Below are 14,104 nucleotides of genomic sequence, written 5' to 3'. Positions count from 1 at the left end.
GATTTTCCTAATGGTGTATAAATGGAGAAGAAGACATTGTCAATGTATAATGGGATGGAAGATTTCCTCCAAAGTCATAACAACCTCATACCCATACGATATTCTTATCGAGACATTAGGAAGATGACCAAAGATTTCAAAGAGAAACTAGGTGAAGGAGGGTTTGGCACTGTGTATAAAAGACAACTTTCTAGTGGTCCCTTTGTTGCAGTCAAAATGTTGGGAAAATCCAAGATTAACAATGATCAAGATTTCATCAATGAAGTTGCTACAATAAGAAGAATTTACCATGTCAACATTGTAAGATTAATTGGGTTTTGTGTTGATGGTACATGGCGGGCTCTTATATACGAATTCATGTCTAATAAACTATGAATGAAGTAGTCTCCTTAAGTTTTACCCAAGTTTTATTTGAGATCTCACTTGGAATAGCTTGTGGTATTGAGTATCTTCATCGAGGATGTGGTATGCGTATTCTTCATTTTGATATTAAGCCTCACAACATTCTATTGGACGAGAATTGTATTCCAAAAGTTTCTGATTTCGGGCTAGCAAGAACATGTTCGTTGGATAATAGCTTAGTATCTTTAACTGTTGCAAAAGGAACCATGGGATACATAGCTCCGGAATTGTTCTATAAAAATATTGGAAGAGTATTGAACAAATAAGATGTGTACAATTTCGGAATGATGTTAATGGAAATAGCGAATCGAAGAAAAAATGTGAATAGACATACAGAAAACTCGAGCAACATTTATGTTCCCTTATTGATACACAAGCAACTGAAGGAAGGAAAGAAGGTAAAAATAGAAGAGGAACATGTCAGTGAAGAAGAATCAGAGACATTAAAAAAGATGGCCATAGTTGCATTGTGGTGCATACAACTAAGGCCTTGTGATCTCCCTACAATGAGCCAAGTCATAGAAATGCTTGAAAGTAACATCGAATGCCTACAAGTACCCCCAAATCTTCATCTCTATCCTGAAGAGCAAATGAGCAACAATAGTGAGACATCTTTCTCATTAAAATTGTCTAGAGAGGATTCTACAGATGTCAGCAATTATTAGATTAAGATTATTATCAAATTTATGATAGCTTGTACATAAATTTTGTTAAATAATAACTATCAATTTAAATATTATGTTGTTTTCTTCCTTCCCAGTTTCTTCTGTTAACTTTAGTATGAGCTTGGTCTGTATATATGTTTTGAGGAAATATAGAACAAATTTACTTTCTATTCCTTTATTCTCTGTTACTTTCATATGGAAAATCAAAGCACAAACACAATCACTCACTCACTAACTCACTCTGTTTTATTTAAATACTCTGTTTTCATCAAGATTATTGATTATTTTGATAAGTGGTTTCGGGCACGCAAAACACTAGGGGTTGCTTTTAGCCATTAAACTAGAGATTGTAGCACCACATTACGATAAATAACGGAACATTTTACACATGAAATTACATGCAACATAAACAATTTAAACATAGCCTGATATATCGAAAATCACACACTCATAAGCATGTCATATCATATCTCAATACTGGTGTCCATTCTTCTTAGCTCAAATTCCAACAACCACAGCCATGTTCCTTCAAGTAGCTTTACTGAGCCTTAAGCCAAAACAAGTAAAATAAGTATTCTTAGAATCCCAAATCCAAACCAAATATCATGCATTCACTACTACAAAATGTATCTTTTGTGTCAGTCAAACTCAACTGACACTGTTGACCAAAATAAGCCATTTAGGTTAGTTTAAAACTGATACTATTGATGTTAATTAGCGTCAGAGAACACTGACGCTAATGTGTTTATTAATATAAAGAAGAAAAAATAGGTCTGGGCCAAAGCACATTAACCAAACCTATGCACTCAGTCTTTCACTCTCCCTTTCTCTCACAACCGTATAGCACTCTCCTTCCTCACAAATTTCATCCCTCACATCTCATTTCTCTCCGTCTCACATCTTTCAGCAGTGTCGACAAGTGAGGGGCGACTAGCAAGGGGCGAGAACACTGACGACGGGTTTGTGGAGCCGACGACAGCAGTGGGTAAGTTTACGTTCTCTTTGTCTCTCTCAGTCGCTTTCTTTCACTCTCTGTATTGTAGGTTGGGGGTGTAGAGTCGACGAGAGCAGTGGGTACGTGAGATGAAGTCTATCTGATTACGCAAAATATAATCCCACATTATTTGGAAACAAAATAATTCTTATTTCTTCCTTTTATAAATTCAACACTCACCTATTCTTCTAAACACGATTAATAAAATACTTACATGATTTATTATATTGAAATAATTAATATAATAAAATAATTGATGATAAGGTTCAGGATAATGGATAAGTCCATAACGAACAAAATACTAACATTCAATTTTGCCTCTCTCCCCATCTCTGTCTCTCTCATCCATTTCACTCTCAAGCTCGCTCTCATCGGCATGGGTATGTACTTCGAATCTTCACTTTTGCGATCTCCACTCATATTTTTTTCCCAATTATAATCCTAATTCTCACTCTACTTATCATCTTTCATTCAATTTCTCTTTCTGTTTTGTTTATCACTGAATCATTGATTTCGTTTCCTTAGTTTTATCATTGCAAATATGATAATAATAATATGTGATATGGTGTGTTTCAGAATAAAAATGAGTCGGCTATTGATATTGTGGTTTGAGTATTTATTTTTTTATTTGAGCAGTAATCTTATTTGATTTGAATCAATAATTTTTGTGCTCTGTCTTGTTACATTGCCTTGTTTAAGCTCTGTTTTCTTATAATCATAATTCAGTTTCATCAGCTTTTTTGTGTGATATGGTGTGCTTAACCTATGCATAATAGCTGTTTGATGGAATGCTTCAGTGAGATATATGAGTAAATTGAGTTGTTATTATAGCTTTTTTTTTAATCAGATTTTTTTATGGGGTGTGTATAGATTATCAAGATGATGTATGATCCATTCTGCCCATTCTAATCATTTACCTCTGCCTCTATGCATTACCGTTATTTTATTTTTCAGAGCCATATTATGATTCCCTACAAAAGTTTGCGTCCTCTTGTTTTTTTAGGAGCTATGGTAGTTGATCGGCCAACTAGTTATTGAAATTACAAACATTATCCTTGTTTTTGTTTTGCTAATCTTTGCTCCAAATCATGTATATGTGACAAAGACACAAACATTAAAAACAGATTGCTAATTGTGTCATATTGGACTCTTTATTATGAACAGAGGAGATTAGAAAGACAATCATTTATGTGTATAGGAGATGAGATGTGAGGTGATGTTATATATCTATCTGGATACCACTCTGCACCCTTTTATTTGTGCATGTAGTGGAAGTGTTCTTAGTAGAGTTGAGATACGACTCTGCACCCTTTTATTTGTTTAGTTTTTCTTCAATTTTTCAGAACTTTCAAAAAATAAAATGAAGCGAATTGGATAACAAATAAGAACTTGCCCATATCTTTACTGACAAGCCACATGAAGAGGAAGATAAGCTTTTTAAATTTGGAAGCATGGGATTGCTCCCTACTTTCTATCCCATAAGCTCAATCACTGCAATTTGCAAGTGAGAAAAGAAAACCAAAGAACCAGATTAGGAGCTATCCTTTGAAAGAATCATGGCTTCCATTTCCATATCTGCTTCCTTACAAAGAGCATGCAACTCAAACCATGTCACTAAGAAACAACAGCCTCATCAACCCAGAGCTGCAAAGTCTTCGGGAGCAAAGCACACTACAGTTAACATTTCATATATTATACTTGTATTTAGAGAGAGAGAGAGAGAGAGGACATGCCTGAGAAGTTCCATTTTCGTTGGTTTCAAGTCGATACTCATGCATGATCCAGTCATACTTCTGACCATTAGGGGCTCGGCCTTTATAAAAAACCAAAGTCTTTCTCATCCCAATCAGGCTATGCCTAGCATATATGGCCTTGTCTCTTCCTGTTGCTTTCCAGAAACCTGCCTTCGATGTTCTATTTGTGCGTGTTCCCGTTGGGTATTTCTTATTTTGTGGCTAAAAATGTACCACTCATTTCGCTCTTCACTTCCTATTTTACACAATTCTGCATATATACAATATCAATTTATATATATATATATATATTCTAGTTAATAAGTAGTACGTACCTATATATATATAAAGCTTTTTCATGTTTCTATTACTTTTATTTTTTATTTTTTATATATATTATAATTTTAATTTTTTTATTATATATACATTATGCTAAAGCTGTAGTTCAAATTTAAAGCGATTCTATATATATATTAAATAAAATTACACAACTATAATGACGTACAAATAAAAAAAATAATAAATTAAATATTCTTCCTGTTTATTCAGCTATAGTTTCTAATTCTAAGTTTGCCATAATTCTATTCGGCATAAGTTTGCCTCCAAAAACTTTTCAATTCTCAGTCCATTTTCTCTCTTTTGTCTTTCTTTTTGATAGACATATAGAGTTGCAAGGAACCCCACAGCGATAACAAATGAACCTGTTGTAAAACCTGTACATACAAATAGATTAATTGTTTATGGATTAGCCAATTTTTTTAACATATTTTAAATAAAAATCTATATTAATATATTATTCATAAAATAGTGTTCTCGACATTCTCCATAAAAAAATTTAGTCATACACCAAAATCAACAACAGTGATGCAAAATTTAATGGTAGAATTTATAACACAAACGCTCACCTGCAGTCACCAATGAAAATTTTAACGAATGACCACCTGTAAAAGTAATAAAATAATATTTATATACATTAAATACACAAGTTTGTTTTGCATATCAATAATATTATGAGAGAAAAAAGGAATAACTATAGTATATACTAGTATTATTATTCATTAATAATACCTTTGCTTGCTGAGTATGATTTTGACCATTCTAATAAAACATCACCATCACCATCAGCAGTGAGGAAAGTGTAGTTAAACATCCTTCTGCACGAAACTAAACTCGACCAGTAGTTCTCTCTGCCACTGCCCGGCTGGTAATAAACAGAATATGTGGAGTCGTTGTTTATCAAACAAGGGATTGGACGACCCAGATAAAACATGTTGTAATTTGTGTGATTGGTAAAGCATTTCCATATATAGCGTACCATGGTCGTCTTCATGCTCAGAGAACTTGAAAGGAAAAATTGAACGATTGAGGAATTTCAAATTCTGTTTGTGGATGCAATGGGTATTTTTTACATCCATGTAATGTTTATCATAGTATATATCTATTACAAGTAATTTCAACCGAAGATTAGGGAGCTCAAGCGTGGTTTGGTTGGAATGAGTACATGAGAGATCGAAGCCAGTGAGGCCACAATGGGGTGGTTGCCTGCCTTTGAGTCGGAAAGGGGATCTGATTGGTGGCCCCTTCTCCCCACACCTTGCTTCTTTGCACTCGTCACCATGGCTTTCTCCTCTCTCTGCCATAAGTAGCACTGTTAAGATAAACAAGGAATAATAGATATATGACATATTCATGTCTAAACTATATGATAGAACTACACTTTCTTAGCCTATTCATGTCTAAACTATATTTTCCTATGTTTTCCACGGTTTATAATATAAATCAAAATAATTAGGTATTCAGTAATATCACCTTTAGTTACAAAGATAAACTCATCTCACACTCTCATATACATGAGGTCAAAGTCGTGCAAGTCAACGCTGTCTTGCTTTAATTAGATTTGTATGGACGACATGATCAATGTAGAGAATTGACTGAGAAATTAATAGTTTTAGCTTATTCCATACGCTGTAGAGAATTGACTGAGAAATTAATAATTTTAGCTTATTCCATACGCTGTAGAGAATTGACTGAGAAATTAATAGTTTTAGCTTATTCCATACGTTGTAGAGATACGTTGTAGAGAATTGACTGAGAAATTAATAGTTTTAGCTTATTCCATACGCTGTAGAGAATTGACTGAGAAATTAATAGTTTTATCTTATTCCATACGCTGTAGAGAATTGACTGAGAAATTAATAGTTTTAGCTTATTCCATACGCTGTAGAGAATTGACTGAGAAATTAATAGTTTCAGCTTATTCCATACGCTGTAGAGAATTGACTGAGAAATTAATAATTTTAGCTTATTCCATACGCTGTAGCCACTCTCTTTTCTTAGGTTTCCCAACCAATTTATTAGACAAGTCATCCATCCTAGTCAACACTGACAAGTAGTTATCTTTGTAATAATTGAAATAATAATTAGTATTTTTTTTCCTAAAACTTTTGACGATGATGCCTCCTAAAAGATAATTGTTATTATTCATAGTAAGATTTTGCGGTTTCTCATGACTTATTATAAATCAAAATATGTGGGATCTGATTATTACAAAATAATATGGGATCCGATAATCAATTACATTAATAGTGGTGTGACACTATCATGTAGTGTTGAGCGTTATTGGTGTCCTTTAGCAATTTTTCTGAATGTCGAAATTTCCTCTCCGAACTATATCATTTACGAAAACACAGTCCTCCTATTAACTTTCGTTTTGTTTTGCCATTTAAATGATGACCTGAATTTAAAAAAATTAACATTTTTGCCCTTGACTTTTGGCACAATCAAATTGTGCCAATTTTTATTAAAAAAATTAATTTTAAAATTTGAAAAATCTAATTTCCTTTAGTTTTTAAAACATCATTTGAAATTTAAAAATTAAAGAAAAATATTAAAATTTCAATAAAAAAAAATTAAAATTCCATTAAAAAAAAGATTCGTGTGCTCAACCCAATTCACTCAATTGCAAGAGGAATTAAATTTAAAAAATTGAAGTTCGTTTAAACAAACTTAGATTTATCAAGTCATTAATTCATTTAAATTAATTATTTTGTCAATATAATCCATTAGTTTTTCAATATAATCCAATTCACTAAAAAATTAAAGATGCAAATTTCTCATCTAAAGTCAACAATATATACATTAATTCATCAATTCACAATCCATTAATGCAGCTGTCGAACTTGAAGCAGATCTAAAACTCACGAGACCCACAACTTTGGTTTTCTATTGTGGCATGGCTTGGAGTGGCAGCTACCGTTGCTAGTAGTGGTGAAGATGAGAGAAAAGGTAAGAGCGTGAGAGAGAGTATCGGGAGATGAGAGAGAAAAGAGTTTGTGTATTTGATTTTATATTTAAATTAGGTTTTAAGTTTAAAAAGTTTTATTTAATTTTAATATTTAGATTTTCTTTTGAAAATTACTACATTTGAAATTTATAATATTTTTTATATATATTTTTTAATTTTTAAAATTTGAATTATTCAAAATTGAATTTTTAAGGGTTATTAATTAAATTAAAATTGTGTTATTGTATTAGTTTTTACTCACATCCTTAAAAAATCAATTTTGAATAATTCATATTTTAGATAGATAGATAGATATATAGTAATATTGTATTTTCACAAACTTAATAAAATATCAAATAAAAGAAAAATACAATTATTAATATTAATGTTTGATGATAATAATTATAATATTTATAAAATTATTCACTTTTGAAGAAAAAATATAATTATAATATAATAAGAAAAATAGATATATACGTAATTTTTAATTAACTTTTTAAGTAATATAATAAGAAAAATAGATATATAATGAACCAAAAAACTATTATGTAATTTTTAATTAATTTTTTTAATATTTTTCAATGATTAAGTAGATAAAATATTTAAGCTAAATAAATGTTTAGCTTAATAAAAATAGATAAATATCGTATTGTGACAAGCTTAATAAAATATCAAATGAGAGAAAAATACAATTATTAATATTAATGAATGATGATAATAATTATACTATTTGTAAAACTATTTACTTTTGAAGAAAAAATATAATTATAATATAATAAGAAAAATACATATATAAATAACCGAAAAACTATTACGTAATTTTTAATTAAATTTTTTAGTAATATAATAAGAAAAATGGATGTATAGAGAACCAAAAAACTATTACGTAATTTTTAATTAACTTTTTTAATATTTTTCAATGATTAAGTATGTAAGATATTTAAGCTAAATAAATTTTGAGCTTAATAAAAATAGATAAATATCGTATTGTCACAAGCTTAATAAAATATCAAATGAGACAAAAATACAATTATTAATATTAATGAATGATGATAATAATTATAATATTTGTAAAACTATTTGCTTTTGAAGAAAAAATATAATTATAATATAATAAGAAAAATAGATATATAGAGAACCGAAAAACTATTATGTAATTTTTAATTAACTTTTTTAGTAATATAATAAAAAAAATAGATATATAGATATATAGAGAACCAAAAAATTATTACGTAATTTTTAATTAACTTTTTTAGTATTTTTTAATGATTAAGTAGTTAAGATATTTAAGCTAAATAAAATTTTAATCAAATTAATATGTGTATATATTGATATTTTTAATTGTTAACATATTTTAGAAAATAGAAAATAAATAAAAAAATTAGATTAAAGCATAAAATAGAAAAAGTAATTTGAAGAGATTTTAGAGTGCCACGTAATCTCCTTGAAGCTTTCATTTATATATATATATATAGATAGATAGATTTGCACGATGTTTTTAATAACTATAATGTATAAAATAGAGATTACATTTATTCAGGTATTGAAAATTGAAAATAAATGTATTATTATTATGAAAAAAAAAGTAGATGCACCTCCCAAAAAGATATATATTGGGCTATTTGTTTGAGAAGTAAAAATTGTTTAATTTGACTTTTAAAAAAAAAAAAAAGGTTTAATTTAATATGTGGGGCATAAATTGAGGGCAATTGATTGTACGTAAGGACGTGATCCATTGTGTCTACGCGTAGTAATTATCATTCTTTTTTTTTTAATTTTAACAAATTCATTATCATTCTTGATATTATAAATATGATCAATATTTTCAGTATAAATTAAACCCGAATACAAGAACCTGCCTTTTTCATTTGCAGCATATGCTATAGATTAAAATATGGTTTTCTTTAAGCATTTTGTCGTTCCGATTTTCTTGCTGCAGAGTATTTTGATTATTTTCCCACACTTGATTCAGCCTCAGGATCTATCAGGTATAATCATACATATATAGTAAAGAGTATTATTATCAATTAATTAATATATTGCCTCTAGTTTAAATATAAACATATTTTATACGTTTTCAGGATTTATCAACATAGACTGTGGAAGTTCAGAGATGTCGAATTACATAAATAAAACAATGGGCATCAGTTTAAGCTACCTTTCAGATGAAAACTACACAGACAGCGGTGAAAAGAAAGTGATATCTCAAGAATACAAGGACCAAATGGCTAACGAACCGCAGCTTTGGAATGTTCGAAGCTTCCCAAATGGTGCCAGAAACTGTTACACTGTGAAGCCAACACGAGCCCAAGGCACCAAGTATTTGATCCGAGCAACGTTTTTGTATGGAAACTACGACAACATAGACCGACCCCCAACTTTTGATTTGTACATTGGGGTTGATTATTGGGATACGTTATCAATTGAAAATGCATGGACCCCAATTCGCCGTGAAATCATATATGTACTTTCATCAGATCGCTTACATGTTTGTCTAGTAAACACAAAAAACGGAGCTCCATTCATATCAACTTTAGAGCTAAGACCTCTAGCAGACGAAATTTATCAAACAAAAAATGGCACGTTCCTAAAACTTCGTGGTCGGTCTGATTATTCATCGTCAACCGATGACGAAAAGTTGAGGTTATTCTTCATTCTCATTCTCATGCTCTTACGTACCACTATTATTAATTATTAATTGGCTGATTCAATAATTAATTAGGTGTATATGTACGATAACATATGTTATATTTATAGGTACAAGGATGATATATATGATCGTTTGTGGAGGTCCCGTGGGAGAAAGGAGTGGTCCCCATTCTTAACTACTTCTCTTAGTGATGTAAACTCTATCGAAAAAGGCGATTACGAAGTACCGTTCACCGTCATGAACACTGCGTACACCCTTGACAGAAATAGTACTGATGACATTAGTATTGAATGGGAAAGCATGAGCAGCACCGAAAGGTATTTCCTGTACCTGCATTTTGCGGAACTCGAACAACTCAACGAGAACGAAAAAAGAGAATTCGATATCTACGTTAATGATGATGAAGATTCCTGGTACGATAACATGTCTCCCGAATACTTGAGCGGAAAAGCCATCCAGAGCACCGAAGGCGTAGAAGTTGAAGGTGGAGTAAAACTGAGTATTTCGCTCAGCAAAACCAAAAACTCAACGCTGCCGCCCCTTATAAATGCCATGGAGATTTACATGCAAAAAGAGCTCTCACAAAAAGAAACCAACCAAATGGATGGTATGATTCTACATGTATTATGTATATAATATACTTTTTTCTTCGTAGTTAATACTATAATATATTTCTTACTATATATGCATGTTATATATACATCAATTATTCTAGAAAAAGCTATGTGGAATGTCAAGGAAGTATATGGATTAAAGAGAAACTGGCAAGGAGATCCTTGTAACCCTGGCAATTTCACGTGGGATGGTGTTGGGTGTGATTCCAATAATTCGTCTAACATTGTGTCTTTGTAAGTCTATTTTAATACCAACAAAATAGTCATATCAGTGGTTTTGTTTCGTTCCAACTATGCTGACACACTTTGTTTGAACGTGCAGGAATCTGTCGTCATGTGAACTAAAGGGGGAAATCGCTTCTTCCATTGCCAATCTGACCATGTTAAACAATCTGTAATTAATTATCTCAATCACCAACCTTGAAATTCATACCAAAAATACACACTATATCCTTATAAATTAATTGTTTTATATATAATTACTTATTAGGGCATTTCATTGCAGGGATTTATCAAACAACAGCCTGAACGGGGCCGTGCCTGAATTTTTGGCTCAACTTTCATCCTTAAAATTTTTGTAAGTTTCTGATCGATCTGGAAATCACTTACAAAATTTATATATAAATGATCTAAAGTTACTTATTTATCGTCCCTTTCTCACAGAAACCTTAAAGGAAACAACCTCACTGGCCCAATCCCAGACGCACTCCTTCAAAGATTGAAGAATAATCAATTATATTTAAGGTGCCTTTCTCTTTTAATTATATAAATGGTCTCCTTTAGTATGTGTCTTTTAAACTTGCTTAAAGAACAAAAACTTCCTTTTACCTCAAAAATAAATAAAAAGAAATGTTGCCAAAACAGATTTAATTGAATAGTCGTCATTGATAAATTAATTCACTATCTTCTCAACAGCTTTGATGCAAACATGAACAGTAGTACTCCATCTCCGTGCTCATCGTGCGAAAAAAATAAAAAAAAAATTGTTGTCCCACTGGTTGCTTCACTCGGCGTATCACTAGTTATCGTATTTATTATTGTGTCAGTAATTTGGATCTTCAAAAGAAGATCAAGACGGCCAGCGGCCCCTAAAGATTTGAGGGGTTAGAAAATTCTAATTACTGTAACATTATCGATCCAAGACTGGAAGGGTGTTTTTGTGTTAATACTGTTTGGAAAACTATTGAAATAGCAATGACTTGTCTCTCGAAAACTTCCTCCAATAGGCCAACTATGCATCACGTAGTAACTGAATTAAAGGAGTGTTTGGCAGCAGGGTTAACCTGGAAGAACAGCAATAGTACGGTTGAATCAAAAGATTTGTCGGTGGAAATGATGAACTATAGTACGCCCTCAGAACAACATATTCCTCTAGCTAGGTAGTTCTTAAATACATGGATGTCATTATTCTTCTAAAAAGTAAAAGCTTAATTAAGATGGCTGGTGTGTGTGTTTTTTAGGTATGCGTATGAAAATTTTCCTATTTTTTAAATACACTTTTGTGCTTAATTGTAACGATCCAACTATTCTAGACATTAGACAATTAATAACTACTATACTAATCTTAAGAAAACGTACATATGAAAACACCATAACTTTATTATGTAAAGAAAAGGTTTAAATTTATAAATATTTCACTTAGGATATGAGATCCTATTGTTTTGAAAATAAAGCAAAACATAACTTAAATGAATTGGTTACAAAATTAAGTGCGGAAAAAAATAATACATATAAATCATAACTAAAAGACTTAAAAACTTCATCCTCGAATCGAACGAGCAATCCACCGATTCCATCCTGCCTCAATACACATCCCCAAGCTACCAAGAATCTTGCCGCCGCCATATCTATTTTCCTGCACATATAAACATAAAGGAATGAGCCTAATGCCCAGCAAGGAAAATCTACTACAAGCATGAAACATAATCATACACATAATTATAAGCTATAAACATATAACATATATTTATAAAGACGTACATCATATAAGACTATACTATTAATGACCATTAAAACATGTGATAAACCATCTACGTCTCCTTTCTAATATCTGAGATAGGTTAGATCACATGGTAGGTTTATGATAACCAATCTACGTCCCATGTCTAATATCTGAGGAAGGGTAAATCATAACCATGAAACATAAGAAAACATAACATAACATACTATAGCATAACTTATCATAACATATCAACATAACATATAAGCATATAAAATTATCCTATTTTCCTTACCAATATACCGGGATGATGAGAACAAAGTCGGGATTTTGGAACACTCCTAAAAACCATAATAGAGAGGTGAGTATACTAAAGAAAAGGGATGAAAAGAATGAACTACACCATCGAAAACATACTTACCAATAAGAATATTACGTTCAAGATCTTAGATGCCTAACCAAGAATAGAGAATACAAGTTAGGATTTGAGTAGAAAAACTATAAGAACAATACAGAAAGGAACTAGAATAACGAATACATTGAATGCTTCTATGACCGAACTACACCTTGAACCGAAATATACTATGAACCTTACTTCTCGAGTGTTTATTAAGCTTATAACCCCAACCCAAGTGTTTATCATCCCAGTAGTAATGCTTCACATCATGATAAAACTTTTTCAATCTCTGCCCTACAAATTCTAGTGGCACTACGTTGGCTGCCAAATAATTCACATAATCGGCAAACCATGGCACCAACTCATCTTCCACTGCAAATAATTGTTCATCTGGGAAACTCTCATTAATCTCCCCTGCAGCAAGTTCTGACTTACCCCCAACTCAAGTCTTGATAAGTGATCCGCTACCAAATTCTCAGTACCCTTCTTATCCCGAACCTCCATATCAAACTCTTGTAAAAGAAGTACCCAACGAATAAGTCTGGGTTTAACATCTTTCTTAGCAATAAGATGCCTGATTGCTGAGTGATCAGTGTACACAATAACTTTGTTCCCCATTAAATAAGGCCTGAATTTATCGAATGCATATACAATGGCAAGAAGCTATTTCTCAGTGGTGGCATAATTCAACTGAGCACCATTTAGTGTTCTGCTGGCATAATAAATAGTCTGAAATACTTTGTCAACACGCTACCCCAGAACCGCACCCACTGAAAAATCACTTGCATCGCACATTAACTCAAATGGCAGGTCCCAATCCGGTGAAATTACTATAGGTGCTGACACCAATTTCTGCTTTAGTATCCTGAAAGCTTCGAGACACTTCTCATCGAACTCAAATGGCACCCCATTCATCAACAATGCCGAGAGTGGCTTAGAAATCTTGGAGAAGTCCTTTATAAATCTTCTGTAGAGCCCCGCATGACCAAGGAAACTTCTCACCCCTTTCACTGAAACTGGAGGTGGCAAGTTCTCAATAGTAGCAATCTTAGCCCTATCAACCTCAATACCATTCTTAGACACCTTGTGCCCAAGTACTATGCCTTCATTTACCATGAAATGGCATTTTTCCCAATTCAAGACTAAATTCGCCTCTTCACATCTTCTCAGCACAGCCTCCAGATTCAATAAACAATTGTCAAAAGAAGACCCCATAACAGAGAAATCATCCATAAAGATCTCAATGCTTCGTTCCACCATATCAGAGAAAATAACCATCATACACCTTTGAAAAGTAGTTGGGGCATTGCACAGACCAAACGACATACGACGGAATGCAAATGTACCATATGGACAGGTGAAAGTCGTCTTTTCTTGATCCTCAGGAGCAATGGCTATTTGATGGTACCCTGAATAACCATCCAGAA

At 31.9% G+C, this 14,104-nt stretch overlaps 3 protein-coding genes and 1 long non-coding RNA gene across 4 annotated transcripts; 3 read left to right on the top strand and 1 right to left on the bottom strand.

Moving 5' to 3' along the window:
- Positions 1-21: 21 nt before the first annotated feature.
- Positions 22-668, top strand: LOC133786115 (rust resistance kinase Lr10-like). The gene is made up of 2 exons (XM_062225331.1): positions 22-328; positions 433-668. Exons 1-2 carry the CDS (start codon positions 22-24, stop codon positions 666-668), a joined length of 543 nt encoding a protein of 180 aa, XP_062081315.1.
- A 1,024-nt stretch (positions 669-1,692) lies between these two features.
- On the top strand, positions 1,693-3,256 carry LOC133783416 (uncharacterized). Its single transcript, XR_009870883.1, has 2 exons — positions 1,693-2,441; positions 2,932-3,256. It is a non-coding gene; the product is annotated as an uncharacterized LOC133783416 (long non-coding RNA).
- Positions 3,257-3,436: 180 nt separating this feature from the next.
- Positions 3,437-5,616, bottom strand: LOC133783414 (uncharacterized). The gene is made up of 3 exons (XM_062223041.1): positions 4,863-5,616; positions 4,700-4,735; positions 3,437-4,507 (listed from the first exon to the last, which is right to left on the bottom strand). Exons 1-3 carry the CDS (start codon positions 5,122-5,124, stop codon positions 4,359-4,361), a joined length of 447 nt encoding a protein of 148 aa, XP_062079025.1. The 5' UTR covers positions 5,125-5,616; the 3' UTR covers positions 3,437-4,358.
- Positions 5,617-8,931: 3,315 nt separating this feature from the next.
- On the top strand, positions 8,932-11,783 carry LOC133783411 (putative leucine-rich repeat receptor-like protein kinase At2g19210). The gene is made up of 8 exons (XM_062223037.1): positions 8,932-9,065; positions 9,159-9,720; positions 9,835-10,334; positions 10,443-10,575; positions 10,664-10,735; positions 10,847-10,918; positions 11,005-11,085; positions 11,257-11,783. The coding sequence occupies exons 1-8, from the start codon at positions 8,972-8,974 to the stop codon at positions 11,447-11,449; spliced, it is 1,707 nt and encodes a 568-aa protein (XP_062079021.1). The 5' UTR covers positions 8,932-8,971; the 3' UTR covers positions 11,450-11,783.
- The last annotated feature ends 2,321 nt before the right edge of the window (positions 11,784-14,104 follow it).

The sequence above is a fragment of the Humulus lupulus genome, chromosome 6 (genome assembly GCF_963169125.1).
Source record: "Humulus lupulus chromosome 6, drHumLupu1.1, whole genome shotgun sequence".
Classification (NCBI taxonomy): Eukaryota; Viridiplantae; Streptophyta; class Magnoliopsida; order Rosales; family Cannabaceae; genus Humulus; species Humulus lupulus.
This window is presented reverse-complemented; position numbering and strand designations above follow the sequence as displayed.